The sequence below is a fragment of the Amphiura filiformis genome, chromosome 2 (genome assembly GCF_039555335.1).
Source record: "Amphiura filiformis chromosome 2, Afil_fr2py, whole genome shotgun sequence".
Classification (NCBI taxonomy): Eukaryota; Metazoa; Echinodermata; class Ophiuroidea; order Amphilepidida; family Amphiuridae; genus Amphiura; species Amphiura filiformis.
In genome coordinates this window covers 76429218-76452145 of record NC_092629.1, presented here as the reverse complement: position 1 = coordinate 76452145, position 22928 = coordinate 76429218, and the positions used below count along the sequence as shown (strand labels likewise).

Genomic DNA, 22928 nt, shown 5'->3' with positions numbered 1-22928 from the left:
TAATAATATCAAACACGTTCTCAATTGGCCCTTGAAAAGATATGGAAGCTTCCAAATAATGACATAAGATATTATGTAGCATTTTGAGTAGTAGCGTTAAATTCTGAAACTTATTCATAATTCCCTTGGGCATACACCAGACAAGATTGTATTCACTTCCCACAATGCATTATGTTTTAGTTTCAGTTTTTTGTGCGTGTAGGCTATAGTATTCAGTTCAACACGAGTCTTTAGTGAAACAAGCATTGTCTTTAAAAAAGACAATGCCATGGATGAAGTTCATGTTTCATAATATTTTACACTGACAAGTACTTGGAATGCTAGGTTGTTTTTTTTATGTGTGGCACATGTACAACTAACCAGATGGGAAATATTGTTACCACCAATGACTTACTGGAAAATTCTCAAGAATTTTCATGTTGAAAGCTACATGTAGATAAAGTACTTATAATGAACAGAACATTTGCTGATCTTGCCAATTATGCTACTCTATTAAGGGGGTACTACACCCCTGGCCAATTTTATGCCTATTTTTGCAATTTTCTCAAAAATTATAGCACATTGGTGACAAGTAAGATATGTATATTATAGGGGCAAGGACTACAACTACTGTATTGAAAATTCAGCAACTCAGAGCAAGTAGAAATTGATTTATTGATCAAATATTGGTTTTCCCTCATTTTTGACTGTAACTCCACAACTGTTGTCTGTGCTGAAATAAAATTTCCAGTGCAGTAGTTGTAGTCCTTGCCCCTATAATATATATCTTACTTGTCCCCAATGGGCTATAATTTTTGAGAAAAATGCAAAAATAGGCACAAAATTGGCCATGGGTGTAGTACCCCCTTAAATAACTGTTTAGCCAGATATTTTAACATGAATAAAAACCCTTTAAAAGGGAGTGCTCAGGGATGGGAGGAGCACATGATGATGGTTGTCCAACTGATGTGGGTCCCTTGTTGTGAATAAGGTTCCGCTTCTTATTTTAGTGTCAGAGGCGTACTGACCACACTAGGGGGAAGTGCCCCCTCCCCCCCACCCACAAAAAAAATACAGGGACAAAATTGACCAAAAGTTTTAATGGGTATTTTCCATTGGCCTGGTCTTTAAGGCCACAAGAAAAAGGTCGATTTTGGCAGATTTTACAGGTAAACTGTGCATAAGAGTGTCATTTGATTACATGAGAGAAAGAGGCAGATTTGACAGATAAACTGTGCATAATAATTACATTTGATAACATGAGGTGGTAAAATATGTTGCAAAGGATTCTGGGAAGGATACGAAATCTTCTCTGGGCATAGACAGGAAGAAGACAAGGCAATCAATTAGTATATTTTCAAACACTATATTAGGAGACCTGTACATCAGTAATTTTTATATGATAAAAATTTTCATGTCGTAACAATTTCAAATATTTTTGCTTGTTTAAAATATTTTCACACCATTCAAAGTTTTCTACATTCCTTTTTGCACGATTTAATTTCTTGCAAGGTTGGTGGAGCGTGGATTGCACAAAAATTTACTCCGCATAAAAATTTCCACTTTCATGGACAAGTGTCTGCGCCAAGGGATGAAGATAGTACAATGTACTAGTAGAGGTCACTTCAACATAATTGTATTGTCCATTATAATACTTTAATTAACAGCTTAATTTCATTGGCCAACATACATATTTTGTCACTTTGTAAGCGATTTCCATATGAGAAATTGAATTGTCACAAATGCTACTGTTATGAAAGTAGTTTCCAAGATATGGTATTCTGTTTTTGAAATTGAACTTCTTTTTTATTTCCAACCATTTACTCAATACTCTTCCTCTTGTGATTTGTTTTTAAACCCATCTTTATAAAAATTATGTACGTTAAACACAAAAATTTGACCTAATAAAAGTAATAAATGTTATGTATGGAAAATTTCTGAAAATCAAGCATGTGCGCAGGATTTAATTTGCAGTGGCGGCACCAGGAAAAATTTTTTTGGGGGAAGGGGCATTGAGGGGGAAAAGTGAATTTCAGGGGGGCAAAATCAACAAATTTTGCGCAAAATTGCAGCAAAAAGTGGACATTTTTGTAATTTTGGGTTTTTACTGGGGGCAAGAGTTCTGACTGGGGAATTTTCCCCCATGCCCCTCCCCTCCGTGGCACCGCCACTGTTAATTTGGGGTGCTGACGTCCAAAAAGTGGGTCTTTTTCAATGAAAAGTGCGCATGCGCAAATTTTTATTTTTAAGTGGACTTAACCTTTTTTCTTTTTGAATGCTGTATTACCAAAAAGTGAACCTTTTGTAAATTTATCTCCCATTTTTTAACTTAATTTAGCAAAATCTAGACCTTTGAGGTGGATGGAGAGGAGGATCGCACTCCCCACACCTGCATTCGGGCCTGCTGGAAAACCCTTTTGATAATGATCAAAAGTCAAAATTGAAAATTATCTACATTTACATTCATCTTTTTTGGTGTGACGGTTTAAACTACTTCAGAGAGGATTACACAGTTAAGGTTGGTCTGAACCCTGGAATTATGAAAACTTTCGGGCCTCATAACTGCTAAATTATTAGTCTAAAGAATATAAAAGTATACATTTTTAAAATGGAAATGACTTGATGAATTCATCTGTGAGGTCCAATTTGGGCCAAAATGCTCATTTTGGAGAAAATCCCAAAAAACGGGTTTTTTGGCCCAAATTTTTCGTGCAACGTAACAAAAAAAATTGTTTAGTGGGTGTTCTAATTCATGTTTCCAAATATATTCACATCAAGTACTATTTGTAATAAATATTTTCACTGTTGTAAATATTTGGCCACCTGTGCAACCACAAAAAGCATGAAAATTAAACCCCTGCGAAAATTTCCCGCTATACTTGCACAGGGAAATCCCTATCCATATAGGGCAGGCAGTCACCCACTCAAAACCAATAGACACACCTTGAGAATGGTAGTGTCAATACAATTGCCTACATTATCAATTCTGTTGATTCTACTGATCAGAAGTCCAACAAAACTATACCACCCAATGTATACAGTACATGTATACTACTTGATGTATGATACTGGAACTTCAGTTCCAAGGTTAGACTCAGTCTCAGCTCCTTCGTCACTAAAACAAACCATCTGGCGACAACCTCATACATGTAGTACGTCTTTTCTGATTGGCTGAACATCAACTCGGTAAAAAACCGAGGTAAAAATTGGCTGTCAATCAAGTGCTGGGCTTCAGCAGCGCATGCAGCAGTTGATGGACAGCAATGCCGTGATATACATCCACGAAATGCACGCGAGTCGCTAACATGAAAGGCGATATCAAACGATTGGCACCTCAGTGGCTGCAAGCTAGCGTACATTTTGTTTTTGCGGTATCTACGCGGGTATCTACAAATATGATGTTTAGTGTCACTTCTACACAAGTCACATCCCTGGCCACATCCTAATTAAGCAGCCATATGGTTCCATAGCCCCAGTCCATAGCCAATTGAAAGCCTTTTTATTTGAAAATTCATTAACCAATCAGCGACCATCATTTCACAGGTTGTCGCCAGACGGTTTGTTTAGTGCTCGGTTTAGTGACAAAGCAAAGGAACACAAACCGCCTGGGACCAAGAAATTCCAATGTGAACTCTATTTAGTTGGAGGACAATTTGTATTCATTTTGTAATATTCATTTTAGTTTTACACTTACACATTTCAACTTTTACAGTGCATATGTACCCACCACAGTAGCAGATACTTTCCCATCATGCTTTGAGATACCATAATAGAACTACACATGCCATTGAAAAAGTTATGATCCATATGTCTCATTATTTAAGCAGCTCTAACCTATTAACCAAAAAGCGGGTACACTGCAATGCATGCTGGGATATTCCCTTCATCTGCTGTGACATGTACTGTGTGCATACCAACCCTGAAGACCCAAAACTACATGTACTTCAATATAAATAACCTACCACCACCCTGTCACCCAAAGACCCATAATTTCAGGAAATATAGACTTCCACCTAAACTTATTTTGTACGTTACACTGTACATAAAATTGTTTTGTTTTTCAGGAAACTTCACCTTTGATGCGTTAAATTTACTGTCACCCAAAGATGTTATTTATAGGGAAAGAATTAATCATGTTTTTTCAGAGCCGAGCCAAATTTTTTTTTTTTTCAGCTGTTCGAACCCAAAAACCAGATTGATGTATGTATTTGGATTCTTTACATGTGCAGTATATATGCATGTTGCATGGTTGCACCAAAAGACCAGTCTGATGTATGTATTTCAGAGGCTCCAGACCGGGAGGGGGCCAATAATTTTGGTAGGAGGGCTATGTACCCTAGGCATTCTCCCCCCCCCCCCCACCCCAAATAATTTCAGGTAAAATTCATAATTTTAGGGTAAAATTCATTTATAACTCAATTTTGCCAAATAAATTTTGCCAAATAAATAATAAATAAACTCATAATTTAAGGTACAATTCATGCAAAATGTATGCATTTCAAAAGCTTAACATGTGACATCCCCTCCCGCACTCACCCCCTCAGCATTTCGCACCTCGGAGAAGACCTCTTATCGACCCCCCCCCCTATTAAAAATCTTCCAGACCCTCTGTATTTGGATTCCTTACACGTATATGCCTCCATGTTGTACATAGCACATCAGATGAACACACCAGACAAGAAGAAGCAGCAGCATGAATGTTTACCAGTATATAATCTTGTTATCTCTAGATTAATGATAGTAAATCTAATAGTATTACCATCCCAAGGTGTGAAGTTATAATAAATCATGGCATGAAGTGTCCTCTAAATGCTCAATGGCAGGGATAGCACATCTATTAGAAAATCATTATGCAACTGGGTTTGTTTAACACCCTGGACACTACTGATCATCTAACAGCATTTCTGATTGGTTGATAACTTGAAATGCTCATTTCAATTGCCAATTATGACTACATTTTGTACGCTTGAAACTATTTATGGTCAAACTTGCATTTGCAGATGATCTTATTATAATACCCTCCTTGATTGGTTCAAAATTGGACACAATATTCATTTTGACCAATCAGCAGGTAGTTCTCATGTACTAACATTGTTACAAAAGAGTACCGGTAAGCTTACAATTACATCTAATCATTTTTGTGTGGTTTCATGCAAATCCTGTTTGGTCAGTTAAAGCTTCCTCACTCAAATACTCGGAAATAAAATCTCTGTTGTCATCTGTTTTCAGCCACATTTTTTTAATTAAACCGCTTCAAATATGAAATTTGGTGAGCCCGCCATGACATGATTCCTGATGAATGCACACCAGTAAATACAAGTCTCCTACACCCTGGGAGAAAAAAAAATCAGTGTTTGAAACGAGGAAACGTGCAATACGACTGAATTAAATCCATTAGAAAAGGCTTAAAACCCAACTATTAGGCCCTGATTCATATTTAATCCTCATTTAGGCCTGGGAATAGATTGTCTGTGAAAAATGAGCAGGATCTGACTTTTTATGACAATTTGGCTAAACTTTACATTTCAGAAACACCAAGCTATTCGTGACGTGGCGTACGCTGTATGGGCTATAGGGTGATCTAGTCAGCATTTTTCTGGAAAGAATGCTGGACTCCGTATATAATTTCTACAATAGATGACTTCATCTGACCTTCGACTTGCAGAAAGGGTAAGTTTTGAAGAACTGAGTCGCTCTGGAGTCAAGAAAATTACGTTTTCCTGGACCCTGTTTGTACGGAAAGTCAATGGGAGCTATTTACTGGTGTGCACCCTGATACTTTAGAAGTGCCTATTCAATATGTATTATAATATATGGTAATAAGTACTATCAGGAACCATTAAACTCGCTATCGAAATGAAGAAGTGTTGCCGGTAATAATATTCATTGTACTTTTTTTCTTTCTTTTTTTTGATTAAAAAACATGGCATCTCTGGGTATTACAATTTACCAGTATTTCAATTAGGAAAAACCATTTGAATGAAACCACAAAGTCAAAAAGGCCTTGTTGTAATTCCATATGTAGAGAGAGTATCAGAGCGTATCACTAGAACACTTGAAAGTTACAATATATCCACTGAGCACTATGAAACCTCACTGCACATAAAATAATTCACACCAATACCACTCTATAATCTTTTATGTCCACAAAGCTGCACTCCGACTCATATAGCCAGCCCTTTGCTGGCGAAAAAGACTGGGAGGAGGCTAAGATTTTAGGCCAAGAGGCAGATAAATAAAAACGATGGATCGAAGAAGCAGTGAAAATCAGACAGCAAGGCACCACCATGAACAGAGACGAGGGCAATATAACCTAACTCACATGTTTGATCATCTTCTGAAGAAGAAACCAACTGCCAACGTGTTGTAAACAGAGGGTTGTCACAACAATGTCAGTGTTGAAAATCACAGCGGACAGATACCAAAACGTCCACAGTAAGTGCTGTTTTAATTGTACTAAAACTATATGAAATTTGTCATTATGGTTCCATTTACTCATGCCCAGGAGGGGGGTGCGCATGGCTGCTTCGAGTGTGCTATGACAGAGAGGGCCTGTCATGTTACCCTTTGCACTGAACAAGTGCTATAATAGCCCAATTTTTGTTTATCTACTTTTTTTTACAATGGCCAAAAAATCAAAATCATATAGGGATGTTTATTTTAGGTGCAAATTAGTTCAACTCTTAATAAATTTCTGTGTTTCTAGTTTTTTGGATTTTCTGATGTTCCTTCAATCTATTTTGCTATTATATATATGTACACACATGGAAGTGGTAATCCCTGCTTTCATATTACAATACAATGCATAGCATATTCCAAGGTAATGTGCAAGAACCCCCTACCTGCAATAGCTGCCCTATAAACATTTGACAATTCCTGCATTCTATTATAGTATACAATCTAAAATATGACAACTAGAAGCCTTTGCAGATAGAGCCTTCTTGATATTAGTTCCTAAGTCATGCATAGTCAGGGTCATGAATTTACAATAAGGAAGTGGGCCACAAAATACATGTTGATCATAATAAAACTTTTTTTATACAAATGCGTGGGTTTGTAATTGCGGGTTTACTTTACAATACATTTTCTGGGAGATGGCATTCAACTTTAATTTGGTAGGGGTGTGCCAAGGGAGTGTACAGCAGCAAAGGAAAGAGAATACATCCGAAACATTGTGCAATAATGGCATAAATAAGGCCTAAAAAATTTGTTTGATTGGCATAACGCGACCGACCCTAAAATTAGACCCAACCCTAGACTTATTTTTTGTTTCCTGCAAAATAAATAAATAAATAAATAAATAAATAAATAAATAGGTCTAAAAAATAAATAAATTTTGCAACATTTTTTTTTTAATTGAATTAAATTTTTTTTAAAAGAAGAAAAAACTTCTGAAGACTTTTATCAAACGCAATTTACAGCTTTAAATTTAAAAGTAAAAAAAAATCCCTACCTATTACATGTAGTGCTAAACTCTATTTTATGCCGATCAAACAATTTTTTTTTTTTTTTTTTAAATTCCACGAACTAAACAACTCACACAATTTCAAAAATTCCTCAAATCGTGAAAAATCCTGCACGCGTAAAATAACAGCACACAGTAGGGCCTATTATCTACCACAAGTCTGCGTGAAACTCAGTCCCTGCATATTTAAGCTTATTAAATCACAGTTTCCTTTTTTGTTTTACTGAAATTGTTAAGTACTACTAGTACTACGTACTTCCTACCCATTTGATTTGTATCTTGGTCATGCAGGCTCAAGCCCAGTGCTTGATTAACAGCCGATTAAACCCAAGAAAATTTTAGGTTCGGTTCAAGACAATCAGGAAAGATGTACTTAGAGCTTGTCGGAAGACAGTTTGTTTTTAAAAGGGCATTTTGTGATCCACAACCTTGTCCCTCCACTTTTCACAAAAAAAGTTACGATTTTTATACCACTTGAAACTTCTAGCTACATGTTTATCTACAAAACATTTCTTGCAGATTTATTCATTTAGCAAATGCCTAGTTTGAATTAGTTCTGGTACACCAGAACAAAATTCCAACACTGACCTATGGAGCAGTGTAATACACCATACATGTAGAATACACATAAGCATGCATACATTTGTAACTCGCAAACGCAAAATAGGAATCAACTGAAACTTTGGGAATAAGCTTTTTCCATTACCGTACTTGTCCGAGTATAGTCCCACGTTCGAGTATACTCCCACCCCACATTTTTTGATAAATTTCAGAAATTGTAAAAAAAAAAAATTTTGTTTATAAGGTTTTTTTTTCGGTTTTGGAGTGTCCTGGACCTAGACCTAGATGCTAGGATCATTCATGGTTGACCTAAAAAAAAAAAAAAAAAAAAAAAAAAAAAATTTCAAGATATTTTGTATTTTTAATATGAAAATTGATAATTTATATTCATGTCATACTCTATTAATGATTTCAAAATGCATTAAATTTGAATGCATTTTGAAATCATTAATAGAGTATGACATGAAAACAAAGTATCAATTTTCATATTAAAAATACAAAATATCTTGAAATTTTTTTTTTTTAGGTCAACCATGAATGATCCTAGCATCTAGGTCTAGGTCCAGGACACTCAAAACCGGAAAAAATCTACTTAAAAATGTCATAACAAGAGGATGCTACGATCATGAAATACTCCCTTAAGTGATGAAGGACAAGCTGGCTGGGACCAGAGACTAAGGTCTGCAAATCAAAAGTGCACAAATTGAACACACATGGTGTCAAATAGGATGTCAAATGCACTAAATTGACATTCACAAACCATACAATTACATACCTCCAAATGCAAATAATATGCATGATTGTGCTGCTATTTACATACCCTGTAATGTACATAACGGTGCATATGGGAACTAGGAAGTAAACTTCTCTATAAAAAAAAAATGTAGATATTGTCACTTCTCACTTTTCTTTTCAACAGAATTTCTCCAAACTGATTTTCACAAATTCTGTGCCATTTAATATGACCTATAACCAAGCTCGATCCCTGGACTAGGCCTGCATGATGAAGTCGCCAATAGTCAAGGTCGCGACTATTTGGCGATAGTCTACGACTAATGATTGTCAATTGGCGACTACAATTTGTATTCCTGAAAGTTCAACAAGCAACAAAATTGCAGCAAAGATGGGTTCTAAAAGTGCTAAAAATTGTCTAACAACTGACTTGTGCTACCACCTTGAAAATCTTCGCGAAAGTTAGTTACTTAACTTTAATGTCATGTTGTGCTTTTCAAATGTGCTGATTGATCGTACTGATGACATTCGCCATCTGCATTCATTTGTTTTGGTGAAGAACCCTCATTTAGACAGGAGCACCAATGCAGTGAATGCACTGCAGCCGGATCATGACACCTGGACTGACGTAAGCCTTCTCGGCTTTTTTTAAAAGAAAGGGGAACTTGAGGTAAAAAAATAAGAACTGGCTGCTAATTTTGAAGAAGAGCCTAATGAGCTAAACTCTTCCAGGGTCATTTGGGCCCTTGGGTTAGAAATCTAAGCGCCCTCATCAATTTTCATGGGCCCAAAGTCAAATTGTAAAATTGTTAAACCGGTCCACATTTGTGACACTTTGTTAAACTTTTGACTTGCTTGCAAATCAACAACAGAGCAAGTCATGGAATGATGTCAGCAATGTGTCCATCTGGCTGATTTTGGTGATTTCACAGGCCTCCATAAAAAGTTATTTTTAGTCATATTATTTGGCTAATTTAAATTTAAAATATATACATAGCCCCCTCAATTTGCACAAATGTACAGTTTATAGAAAAAAACATAAAATGATGAATAATTTGATTAAAATATATGTTTTGCCGAGACAACTGCGGACTGCCGGATGGGAATTCTTAAGACTTTTCTATTTTAAGAACTTTGTAATTCATTTATTTGTTGTAAACGCTATGGTACCTTGTGAATAGCGTCCTAAATACCTGTTTGTTGTTGTTGTTGTTGTTGTTGTTTAAAATAGCTATGTGTATAATTAGTGTGATAGCTGTTGGTATTATCCAGCCCAAAAAGTGACCAACATAAAACAGGCCTCTCCAGACTGGAGTTTCGATTGGAGAGCACTGAGCACAAAGTTCCCTCATAATAATATCACGTGAAAAAGGAACAGGAATCACAACTTTTTTATATTACCGGTACCAGTACATTTCTATTTCTGGTAGACTAACTATAGCGAATGCAGACAATCAGGAAACCAGCGGACAAATCTAATTAAGCTAAAGGGGATGTTGTCATAAACTGACAATGATACACACACAGCCTACTGAAGAATGAAGCCGTTTCCTACATTGTCATAATACATGTATGGGTTGTGAACGAGACAGACGAATCGAATGCAAGGATCAAAACAATCTTCAGAATCAGTGGTAACTTTTGCTGAAAATTACCCATGGATGATGGATGGATGTTATCCCCAGGGTTGTCACTATGCTGGACGGCGTTGGACGGGCCGTCCGGCACTCACAAAAAATTTAAAAAATAAATAAATTTTTGTTTTAATTTTTTAATTTTTTTTATTTATTTATTTTTTTTTTACATTTCCGGAGGTGGATGATGATATTTCATCAAAAAGGAGCAAAGCCTATTCCCCGATCCCTAGCATTCACTAAAAAGAGAGCTTTGCTCGCTATGCTTCGCCCTTCAATATTTTAACCAGTACTTTTTTGGTCCTGGTGACAACCCTGGTTATCCCTGCAAACACAAAACATTTTTGACATTGTTCGCAAACTTTTAGGTTAGAAAAGGTTTCCAGAGTTATGTACATATAATGTAGAAAGAACATAAAAGGTATAAAATGTTTTTACATTCGAAAACATCTTTAAAAACTTTGCACAGTATTATTTCTGGGACATGAGAGCACATCAGACATATCGAATTGCATTGCAAACGTACAAATTTTATGGCAAATTATTTTAAAAAATTATTTTTTTATTTTTGATATTTAACAGTCTTCAAAGTAAATAATCTAATGATATGTACTTAAAGTGTACACAAAATGTATGAGGGGGGAGGAAAAGCCAACAATCATTTTAAAATGTTGACCATTGAAGGTACACATTTTTTCCCAAAAAGAAAAAAAAATTATCTTCAATATGAAATTAGGTCAAATTTTCAGGGGTTACTGATCTGACAGGTTGCCAAAAATGCGAGGCCATGTTTGCAGCATAGTCATTTGTGTACATCCATATCAAAACGATGCACTTGTTGGCTGCTACATCTGTCTCATTTTACATTGTAGTTAGGACTCATCTCAAGTGGAGGTCACTCCAAATCATACCCAAGTCACTTGATTTAGGAATACAGAGAACATGTTCCTAAACTATGTGACCTGGGGATGTTTTGAAGTGACGTCCACTTGAGATGAGTCTGGTATTTATTCCCAGCTATTATGTGAAATGAGACACATGTAGCAGCCGACAAGTGCATCGTTTTGATATGGATGTACACATTTGTACCTTTATGTCCCTCACCCAGACAGTTGAACTGCATACATGTACAGGATTGATAATGTAAATTGTAATCAATAATTTATACTGATTGGATTTGGATAGTCAATGGAACATCCTATTTATTAAAATACTTTTTCCAATGAATCATCCAGGAAAACAAAGGTCATAATTAGCAAATTAGCTAAACAGAGTTTAAAATCCCTGTTTATCATAATTAGCTACATATGTACATTATAGAACAAATTGAATGCCTCTCAGGTAGTAAGATTTAATTTCTTTTCTTTCCAAGTAATTGTTTATTTGTTTAAACGGTCGCTTCGTATGGAGACACGCTTGGGTCCTGATGGGACCAGGCTCAAACAAAATGTCAAGTCAGGCTAAAAAGCCTATAAGCATGTTGGCCTGTATGGAAATAGAAGTGAGCAACAGATTTGAAGACAAAGGAAAAGAAGGCTACTCCCAACAATCAAGTTAACAAGTTTAATGTCAGCCTCTGGGTCAAGAGAAAGTATGAATCAGGCATGAAAACTGGTATGGGAAAAAACACTGAAAACCATGTTTTTTTACCATTTTCTGTAAATTTGATTCAAAAATAGACTGAAAAACACTAAAAACAATAATAAAAAACTCTGAAATCAGCTAAAACGCTGAAAATTTCAATGCCTGAAGAATAGGTTCCTTGGGATTCAAGAATTTCCTTCCTTTTGACTGTGCTTTTGAGCAGCACTTGGCATAAAATAGATTTTCGGAATGTAGGATGCAGCTGGGGGAAATATGCCATCAGGTGGAACCAGGTGGGGTAACACTGATTCTCCATTGAAGCATGTGCATGCAGGCAACCAACTTGGTGTGGGGGTAGGGAGCAGGGGGCAAGGGTTTGAATCTTGGGACTCCTCTTCCCCACCACCAGCCCTCTGGTTACACCTGCTTTGGAGCCAATGGCTGATAGTAATATGTTCACTTTTTGTCTACAAATTTGTGGTTCTGCATTCCTTTTACTTGTTTTTCAAGTAGGCCAACAACTGAGCCTGTCTCTGAAAATGGTCTGAATGTGGTCCTATGACAAAGTGGCATCGCATAAAACAGTGGCATAATGAAAGGGTCACAGGGCTGTCAATCAGGACCTGAGCCCTCCAGTGCCCTCCCCCCTCATAAAGTTGCAGTTTTTATATAGGCCTACAAGGACAATATTTGGCCCTACAATGTACTATTACAAAGTAAACACATCAAAAGAAATAAGTCCCCCTCTGAAAATTTTGTCATAACATCGTAAAGTAAAACTTTGTACCAATAAAACTTACTTAGAAATAATTATATGATTGTTTACTAAGTGTTTTGTGAAAATGAAAGATGTCCATGACTTCAGGGCTGAATGAATCCAAATTGAAGACAAAAACTTGCCTTTCCAAAAGTCACAAAGTAGGCCTATGCTTGTTAACTGCAAGGCGTATTGGGACAAGGAATCGAACTGGCCATCTTACAACTCACTGTGCTGAACTCTGCACCAAGGGGATTTGCATGGCTGAATGATCAAGAATCGATACACATTACAGTAAATGTTCACTTGGTGAGGATTTTAAACTGCACTCAAACACATGGGGTTTTCCATTAGTAACAAGCCATGAATCAACTTTTGTGATAAGCATAGGCCTACTTTGTGACTTTGAAAAGGGCAGTTTTTGTCTTCAATTTAGGCTCATTCAGCCCTGAAGTCATGGAAATCTCTCATTTTCACACAGCACTTAGTAAACAGTCATATAATTATTTCAAAATTAGTTTTATTGGTACAAAACGAAACCTTACAATGTTATGACGACATGTTCAGAGGGGGACTTATTTCTTTTGATGTGTTTATGTAATTTAACTGTGTTTCCTCAAGAAATGAAACCTGTCATGTCATGTACATAATAATAGAATTTGTCACGTACTTTCAGATTGTAGTAATTTTCATCTGAAAGCGATCTCATCATGTCAAATATGTGAAAACGAAAGCCAATAATTTTAATGGGGGCAATTACCTTAGCTTCCCCCTCCGATTATTTAAGGTACAATTTCTAAGTTTAAGGTTTAATCAGCATATTTAATTATACAATTCAATAATAATAAGGTAAAACTTTAAATTCATGTAGATGTAGGCCTACAATTTGGGTATTTCAACAGCTTCCAGGCCTTAACACCTCTAGCATTTCTCCGTCATAGCCATATGGATCGCCAATGGGACCCCAATATTTCAAATCTTGCAGAGCCTGTCATGTATTGGATATAAAAAAAGTACATATAGTATCAGAAAGAAAATTCTCACACATTTATCCTCCGAATGTCACAAAATACAAAAGTGCAACCCAAAGGTCTAACCAGATGCTGCATACATTTGTACATTGCAAAACTGATGAAAGTACAAATGTGCCCCTAATTTGCATTATATTCACCTAATTAACTCTTCCCCGGACTCTTCCATCAATGAATTTTATGAACAATTTACCATGTTTACTGTATTTCAGAGAATTATATTTTGGGAGACAATATACATGTTGTATATATATGTATCAACTATTCATCACCTCCTAATAATATGCCCTGGATATGTTTTACATGGATGATGGGCAATGTACATGTAAATCAGCTTCACCACACATATTAATTCTTGTTTACAATTGTATGATGAGCATGATGGGTGACAATCCTTTTTGACAGCTATGCATTTTGTTTCTGGAGCATGGAGGTAGTAGAGAAGAAGTATATTAGCTCGGGTTAACCCTAAATGAACCAGGTCTCGCCAAATCTCACTTTTAAAACCACTGCTTATGCATGCATTGCATGTGATGCGATGACGCAAGTCATACCCAGGGAATCGCTGGCCAGGCAAGCGTCACCCGTGTGGCTACAGGTCAGTGATCTCCTGCATGGCATGCGAGGGGTCCGAGGCTCGAATCCGGGCCATTCCGGGGGTAGCAAGTGACTTCTTTGTTCATCTTCTCTCCTTTGTTGTTTCTTCTTTCCCTTTCGATAGCAAAAAATCTTGTGTTCAATAGGGTTAAGCCTAAATGTTTAGTCTTATTGTAGCCGAAGACTTCTGCAATGACTTCATCTAATAAAGGGCTAAGAGCGCAAATGCCGCAACATATCTATTATGGATGCGCATGCATTTACTTAGCCGTTGAAATAAAACATGTTTCATTTATAAGCTTGTCGTTCCACTCAGAATGTTTCTAGACAGTTTATTAAATATCGGTACAACATGGTGCAATTTGCAATAACTTAAGGATGGTAAATTTGTTTTTTAAAACGACCCTTTCAAAAGACCTGCATTTGAACACCCACTGACCCAATGACCGTTCATACAATAGACAGCTCTGTAAATGGAATGTGTAACTACATGTATTATTTACCCGGATTATTTATTCCACCATCCTTAATTTTTTACTTCTTTCAACTGATTATTGGAAACTGACGAGTTGAGCTTTTGGGGAAAATTATGACATGATTACACATGTTAGCACTAGCTCTGTGCACAGATACTATTGCCAATAATGACACTCCAACTCCAACACCCATCCACCACTATTAGTCTTGTCATTAGTAGGTTTAGGGTTAGGGGGTTAGGGTTACGGTTCCACGCTTGTCGCCACCACTCCACGCTAATCTGAGGGAACTAAAGCCAGTTCTGACACATGTAAGCTACATATACCCATCCATAAAGCTCTGTTGGGTTCACCCGGTATGATAATCTGAGCTGAAATACCGTCAATACTCAAGTCAAATTAGATTCCATTGTTGTCATTTTTAACAAAGGATACAATGGTAGACTTTGGCCTCTTCCAATTCCAGGTACCATACTTGGAAAACTGTGCGTGCTCATTTTTGTGTGATAGAAATTTTCACACTGAGAATATTTACAACATTTTTACTTGTTTTTAACTTTGCTAATTCAAATTACTCTACACAAGCTTATTCAATATGCACCCATTTTTTTAAAGAAAAGTCTTCACGAACATTTCCACTTTTTGCAGCAATTTTGCACAAAATTTGTTGATTTTGCCTCCCCTGACATTCACTAAGCTTTTCCCCCATCCGCCCCACCCCCCTGAAAAAAGAATTCCTGGCGCTGCCACTGCAAATAAGTTACAATATCATATCACATTTTGTGTTTTGGTGTTATTTAATTGTTTGTTTGTTTTTGCCATAAATGGCAATCTGCCGATTGTTGTGTATACTGTGTGGAGTTTAAATAGCAAGACTTCACTAGCATAATTTACACGTTATGTACATGTATGGCCATTTTACTTCACATTTGTCAGCCAGTAAGCATTCATGGATGAGTGATCATGAATAGGTTTTACTCCCCTGTAAATCACAATAGGTTATCAACCCGATTCTCAAATATGAATTCCCATTTTACATTGTAACTATGGTCCGTTATGATGACCCTGGATTTTTCTATATAGGCACTACATGTACACAATTTCAAAGTCAAACATTTTTTTTTCCTTGTTCACTATTTGGCCCCAAAATGTTAAAATTTGGCAGACTGGACCACATTTAGATCTCATTTTTTGAAACATTTCTCACCAAATGACCCTTAGGCAAAGTAAAAAATAAAACATGTTTCTTGTCCAGGTTTTGGAAAAATAGGAGGAAGAGGGGCTTTTTATTTTTTATTTTTTATTGAAAAAATGCCCTAAAATGCCCTATTTAGACGCTTTTTATCCTTTTTATAGCGTAAAGATTAGAAGCTGAAAAACATGAAGAGGCTCTTTTTATTTTGTTGTTTTGAGATATGTCAATCCGTCTGGTAATCACAAAACACTTCACAAATGCTTCTAATGCTATTGTAAAGGCTTATAAGAAGAAGTTGCAACTTCTCTAGTATCTTTACAAAAAGTTATGACAGAAATATTGCAAAATAAAAATGCAAAATCTTCAAAAAAGGAAGCAGGAGGGGACAAGAAACATGTTTTTTTATTTACTTGGCCTTAGTTTCACAGAACATTCTATTAAAAGAGAAACACCCTCCCCCTTAAAAAGAGAAATCTATTATATTGTAATGGGGTGCATACATGTATGGGTAATGGCCATTATTATGCTATGAATGAGAGAGAAAACATGCTCTCACTTCTCATGCCTGCCTGGAACTGTAAACAAATATATACATACATTTTACAGATCATGCGGATCATAAATAAAAAACAAACACTGCAGTCCCACGCAAATATGCAGCACTTACATACTTTGGGAGCAGGTGAAAACACAGTATAACTGCTGAAGATGTTCCTTACTATACATACTGCATGTATACATAATCTGGAAGCACATTCATGCATTGGGCTATTCAGTTGACATCCATACCCCCCCTTTGGAGACATCTTCCATACACAGCGTGCAAATTTCAAATGGATTACCTGAATGGATGGCTCCATTTGACATTTACATGTACACCCCCTGTGTGGGAGATTTAGTTCATGTCTGCCCCCTTTGATAGACATCTTCCACAGAATACAAATTTCAAATGGGTTACCTGAATGAGTGCCTGAATAAGTTCATGTCTTCCACAGGAGGTGAAAAATAGATTTCAACTGGAATAATCCATTGTTGCCCAAAGGATTTTCAGCTTGGGCTAACTTAGTAATTTGACCCAAAAATTGGCCCATTGAACCACAAAAATCCAAATTATTCTTATTATTTTCTTTACTTTTTTCTCAAATTCTTGTTAGTCAATTTTTCAGCTTGAGCACCATATAGCCCTAGAAGGAACATGGGCAGCAGACTTATTCAAAAAACACTCCGAAGTTAAAGGGGTACTAAACCCCTGCCCAATTTTGTGCCTATTTTTGCATTTTTCTCAAAAATTATAGCGCATTGGTGGTAAGTAAGATATGTATATTATAGGGGCAAGGACTACAACTACTGCACTGGAAATTTTATTTCAACACAGACAACAGTTGTGGAGTTACAGTCAAAAATGAGGGAAAACCACTATTTGATCAATAGATCAATAACTATTTGCCTTGAGTTGCTGAATTTTCAGTGCAGTAGTTGTAGTCCTTGCCCCCATAATATACATATCTTACTTGTCACCAATGCACTATAATTTTTGAGAAAAATGCAAAAATAGGCACAAAATTGGCCAGGGGTGTAGTACCCCCTTAAAGGTAGTATCTGATAGATTTTGCTTTACAGATATCACATTTTTCTTTGGAGGGCAAAAACTAATATCTTACCTTCATCTAAATCTCCTCTTGCTGCTGCTTCTAATAGTTGTATATTCATCGCAAATTGTATTCGTCTCTTTTTACGGCCATCGCTGCTTTTGGTCGACAGTCCCTTTTTCAACTTTTTGCTCTGATCTTTCTCATACTGAGCATATCTCTTCAACTGCTGCGAGCGTCGCTTACGAGCATGTTTCAAACGCTCTTGCACGCTCATCTTCTCCAGCAGTGGCATTTCGGTAACAAGCTCCACGTGATCCGCCATATTTGGTATTTTCAACGATATAAATTCCCAAAGTGGTTGTTCAAAATCTCCTAATCACACCATTTAGTGAGTGTATAATTCCACAACGATTGGGGGACGTCTGCTCGCGGAGTCCGAGCAGCAGTAATGTTGTACGTCCTGCACTTCCACGTAGTTGTTCCAACACCACCACGACTAACTGTGAGCTTACAATAACTTTATCAGGGTGGTTTCCTGGCTGAAACTTCCTCAGGAAGCTTAACTCATATGACCTTTGACCTCACCAACATGGTAGAATCCAGTGCAGGGGTGTGTAATAGACATCCTGTTTTGGTTGTAAAGTGTCGCCAAGTAACATGTATGGTTCCCATGGGAACGCAACACTCATCCTGTCACAGGGGGTTATCTAGGAATGGAGCTGCCGAGAGAATCAAAACAACAATACAAAGTGAGAGTTGCTGATTAATTATGACACAGGCATTATACTATTACACAGAACTGGAACAAAATCAGGATGTTTTTAATTTCTTCCCCCTGCTACAGTGACTTATACATGTAATGAAGGATCATATGACTTGAATTGGGTGAAACTAAAGTTCACAAGATACGCATTTGGTGTATATGCACCAATTATGAACCTCGCGCCAATCAATCAGTGTTCAACGTATTTAAGCATTGGAGAAATCAGTAACCCTAAAAATAGGGACCCAAATTTTATGATATTTCTTATAACTAAAGTTCTATAAAACTATTAGGTCTACAAACCCCAAGTTTGTTTTATTGTATTCCTTTTTTTTCTCATTCATTTGACACCACCCTAGGGGTATTTCTTCCCCCTGTTACAGTGACTTATACATGTAATGAACAATCATATGTGATTTGTGGGCAGGATCGTAAATGGAGAAATAGCCAAAAATCTGCCCGGGTGATTTTTTTCACAATTTGGGTTTGTTGCTTGAATTTGTGATGTTATTAATGTTAAAAATATTGTCTGATAGTTTCAGACCGGAATATAACTGGCATCTTGTATTTTTGAGACATTTTTCAAGGTAATTCCTACTCTCAACATTGTCAATAATATTTTTAAAGGCCGATATCTCAATTTCCAATTTTATATTACCATAACTTACGAACTCATTATCTTCGCTTAGGAATGTCCGATTTCATTGGGGAAAATGGCGTTATGGAGCAAAATATCTCTATATGTATATGTAAAAACCTCAAAATTTATAACCTGCCCAAAAGTGTCTGATTTTGACATGACACGTCACATATGACTTGAATTGGGTGAAAGCTAAAGATTATGAGGTGTACTGTATAGTAACTATACATACATGTACAAATGTATCTGTATTTGTGAAGGTCAAAATAAAATCACAAGGTGAAAGATGGATTGTTCCATTCCAAAAGCAAGAACGGTGAGTGGAATGGAAAAATACATAAATTTATGTGTTTAATTTGCACTTTCTCGATATATGTAAGTTTTATTCTTTCATGTTACTCATACATGAAATATTTCACATTTTTCAACACAACACCAAGTTTGGCTTGGCTTCATTCGTTTGATCAAAATTTACCAGTAAAATCGGCAAGTCTGTACAAATCGGAGCAGTCTCCACCCTCCACATACACGACACTCGTAACAGTGTCTGGTCATGGCCAGTTGGAATGATTTTAACTTAAAAGTAGGCCCCTTACAGCAGAAAAGGGGGCCTGGAGTGAAACCCTCAGTGTGGTCCCTTGTGGGGGTCAAAGGGGGTGAATCCCTCCTTGAAGACAGAGTACTTTAAAAAAATATATCTAAAATTTTAACGGTACGTTAACCCTTGTGTACCGATGGGATAAACCAGATTTATATGTTCATGTAAACCCCCACATCAGAGGGCGAGGGTGACCCTCCGCCCAAGATGGTGAGGGTGAAACTCGGCACAAGAGGATGAGGGTGAACCTCGGCCCAAGAGGGTGAGGGCAAACCTCGGCCCAATTGCAAAAGGGTGAGGGCGAACCTCGGCCCAAGAGGGTGAGTACAAACCTCGGCTCAAGAGGGTGAGGGCGAACCTCAGCCCAAGAGGGTGAGGGCAAACCTCGGCCCATAAGAGTGGGAGGGCAAACCTCAGCCCAAATGGGATGGCAACCCTTGGCCAGTGATCGATTTTCGTATATTTTTTTGTGTAGCAAAGAATGCTACTCACTTTCAGATTTGAGTAGCAATTCCAAAATTGTGAGTAGCATTTTGCAACATGCTAATCCTGAATGTTCCATTTTCAGTTCAAGTCAGTGGCCAGTGATCAGTTTTCGTATATTTTTAAGTAAAGAAAAAAATGCTACTCACTTTCAGATTTGAGTAGCAATTACAAAATTGTGAGTAGCATTTTGCTACGCTAATCCAGGTAAATCGAACACTGCCCTTGGCCCAAGATGGTCAGGGGGAAAAGGTGGGCAAGGGGGGAAATTTTGACGAAAATTGTAAAAAAAATGAATTGAAAGTACAAAACAGGCACAAAAATCTTTAAAATCAGGATGGCCAACATCCCCTTTATCCGCCCCCTTGGCTATATGTTCTAGTATAGAAAATTCAGGGAGGGGGGATTGCGACATCCTCATTTCCAAAGACATAATGTGCCATTCCATTTGAAATCTATACACCCACTATGGAAGACATGACCTTAATCTCCTACACAGGGGGTGTAGATTTCAAATGGAGTTACAGGTAACCCCATTTGAATTCACACTCCCATGATAGATTAAGCCTTGGATATATTCCATAGGGGTGTATGGATTTCATCTGGAATAGCCCAATGTAAGAAAGAGATCGTCATGGCAACGATAACAGCCTTGTGTAGATTAGTTGAATTTTGTTTTAAAAAAATATATTGTATTAAAATACACAAAATTGATGAGATTCCACTGATTATTCTCGCACACATGTAAATTGTATATTTTAATTCAATCAGATTTTGTTTTTATATATAATTTAAACATAAATTGAGTTAAATATACGGTACAGTCCATTAATTGATGGTGATAGCAAACCTGTATAATTTATAAACACAGTTCAATTTGTGAATTCAATTTGGATTTAACTTTACGGTAATTTAAAAAAAATGATTACATTACAGAGTTCTAAAATCTAATGGCAAAACAAGTCATTTTGAAGATCAATCACTAGTGTACGCACATGATTTGTTTCGTAAACAAGCAAATTAGAGCAAAAAGGTACTCCTAGATCAATTAATCATGAATGTACCTTAGCCAAAATGTAGAATCTATGAAATTGGTTAATATTTTTTGCTGACCTTTTGACTTATACCGTATTTCGTCAAATAGTCGCCCCCCCTCAAATAAACGCCCCCACCACTTTTTTCAACCAAGATGTTTCAAAAATGTCGATATTTCCATGCTATCTTGTGTAGTAAGCTTATACCAAGTTGCCCACATGGTCGATAATAGCGTCAATAATTGGCGAAAAGTTCGTCATTTTAGCGCGAGTTTTAAGTTTACCTAATGATTTTAACGAGACTTATTGTTCTAAAATTGACCTTGAATAAATGCCCCCCCCCCCCCGGGCGTTTATTTGACGAAATACGGTATTTGTTTACGCAACATACATACATGTACTCCTTTTCATGGAATCAGCCAAATTCCTTGTGTTTGTCAGGTAAATAGAGGAATTCTAACATTGTCATACCATAATTCACAAATTAGGTCCTCCACAGAACTCCATGTTAGAAGCCCTATATTGTAACATTTTCCTTTTAAATAAAATGCTCTAAAAAAGGCTTAGGAAAACCGTACGGAAACGCTTATATGCAAATTTTCCTGCTCGCTGCGCTTGCAACATATGTCCTGTACATACTGTATAGAGTATAGACCATTTAAGGGGGTACTACACCCTTGGTCAATTTTGTGCCTATTTTTGCATTTTTCTCAAAAATTATAGCGCATTGTTGGTGACAAGTAAGATATGTACATATTATAGGGGCAATGACTACAGCTACTGTACCCGGTGGGTTCAGTCTTCACTGACAATGTGTACGCATGATGGTTCCAATTAGGGGTACTTTTCAAGAAATGTCGCGGAATTTTCGAGGACAAAATTGTTCATGATTGTCCAAATTAGGGGTGTTTTGGAGCAAAATTGTCCTTGACATGAAAAATAGGGTGTATTTCTAGGACTTTCGTCCGCGTTTTACCCCTATAGTTTTCGTTATTGTCCTCATTTCCCCGTGAAATAGGGTGAAAATTCAAAAGCGTCCTTGAAATGGTAAAAATAGGGGTATTTATTTAGGAAAAATGTCTTTGATTCCTCGTGATAAGGGGGTGAAATGAAAATGCATCCTCAAAATGATAAAAATAGGGGAGGTATTTGGGGCAAATTGTCCTTGATTTCGTGCAAAATAGGGGGGAAAGTTGCTGTAAATGTCCTCGATTCCCCGTGAAATAGGGGTCATTTTCAAATCCTGGAACGGTCATACGTCCTACCTTTAAATACAAAGTGAACCCACCGGGCTACTGTACTGAAAATTCAGCAACTCAAGGCAAGTAGTTATTGATTTATTGATCAAATATTGGTTTTCCCTCATTTTTGACTGTAACTCCACAACTGCTGTCTGTGTTGAAAAAAAATTTCCAGTGCAGTAGTTGTAGTCCTTGCCCCTATATCTTACTTGTCACCAATGCGCTATAATTTGTGAGAAAAATGCAAAAATAGGCACAAAATTGGGCAGGGGTGTAGTACCCCCTTAAGGATTTCAAATTGGGATCCCAAAATTTGGCATGTGCAAGGGGGCAAAGATTTTTTGGTGGGCCGAGGGGGCAAGCGATTTTTGGCAAGCCGTTTGGAAATTTTATCCCCCCGAGGGGGCTAATAATTATTGCACAGCCCCTTACTTACTGTACGATTCAATGAGAGAAGTTGATTCTCGCAAACGAATCTTACAAGAATCATTACGACGAGAATAGATTCTGTAATTCATGTCGAAATCCAGGCCCTGCCCTGAAATACACCCGAGAAACACCCGGGA

The 22928-nt window shown here is 37.0% G+C and overlaps 1 protein-coding gene across 1 annotated transcript in view; it reads right to left on the bottom strand.

Annotated features, from left to right (window-relative positions):
* Nucleotides 1-22928, bottom strand: part of LOC140146639 (protein phosphatase 1 regulatory inhibitor subunit 16B-like) — a 120375-nt gene that overhangs the window by 96370 nt on the left and 1077 nt on the right. The window contains 1 exon segment of the mRNA XM_072168511.1: nucleotides 17673-18322. Within this exon segment, the coding sequence (XP_072024612.1) occupies nucleotides 17673-17925 (253 nt within the window). The 5' untranslated portion in view covers nucleotides 17926-18322.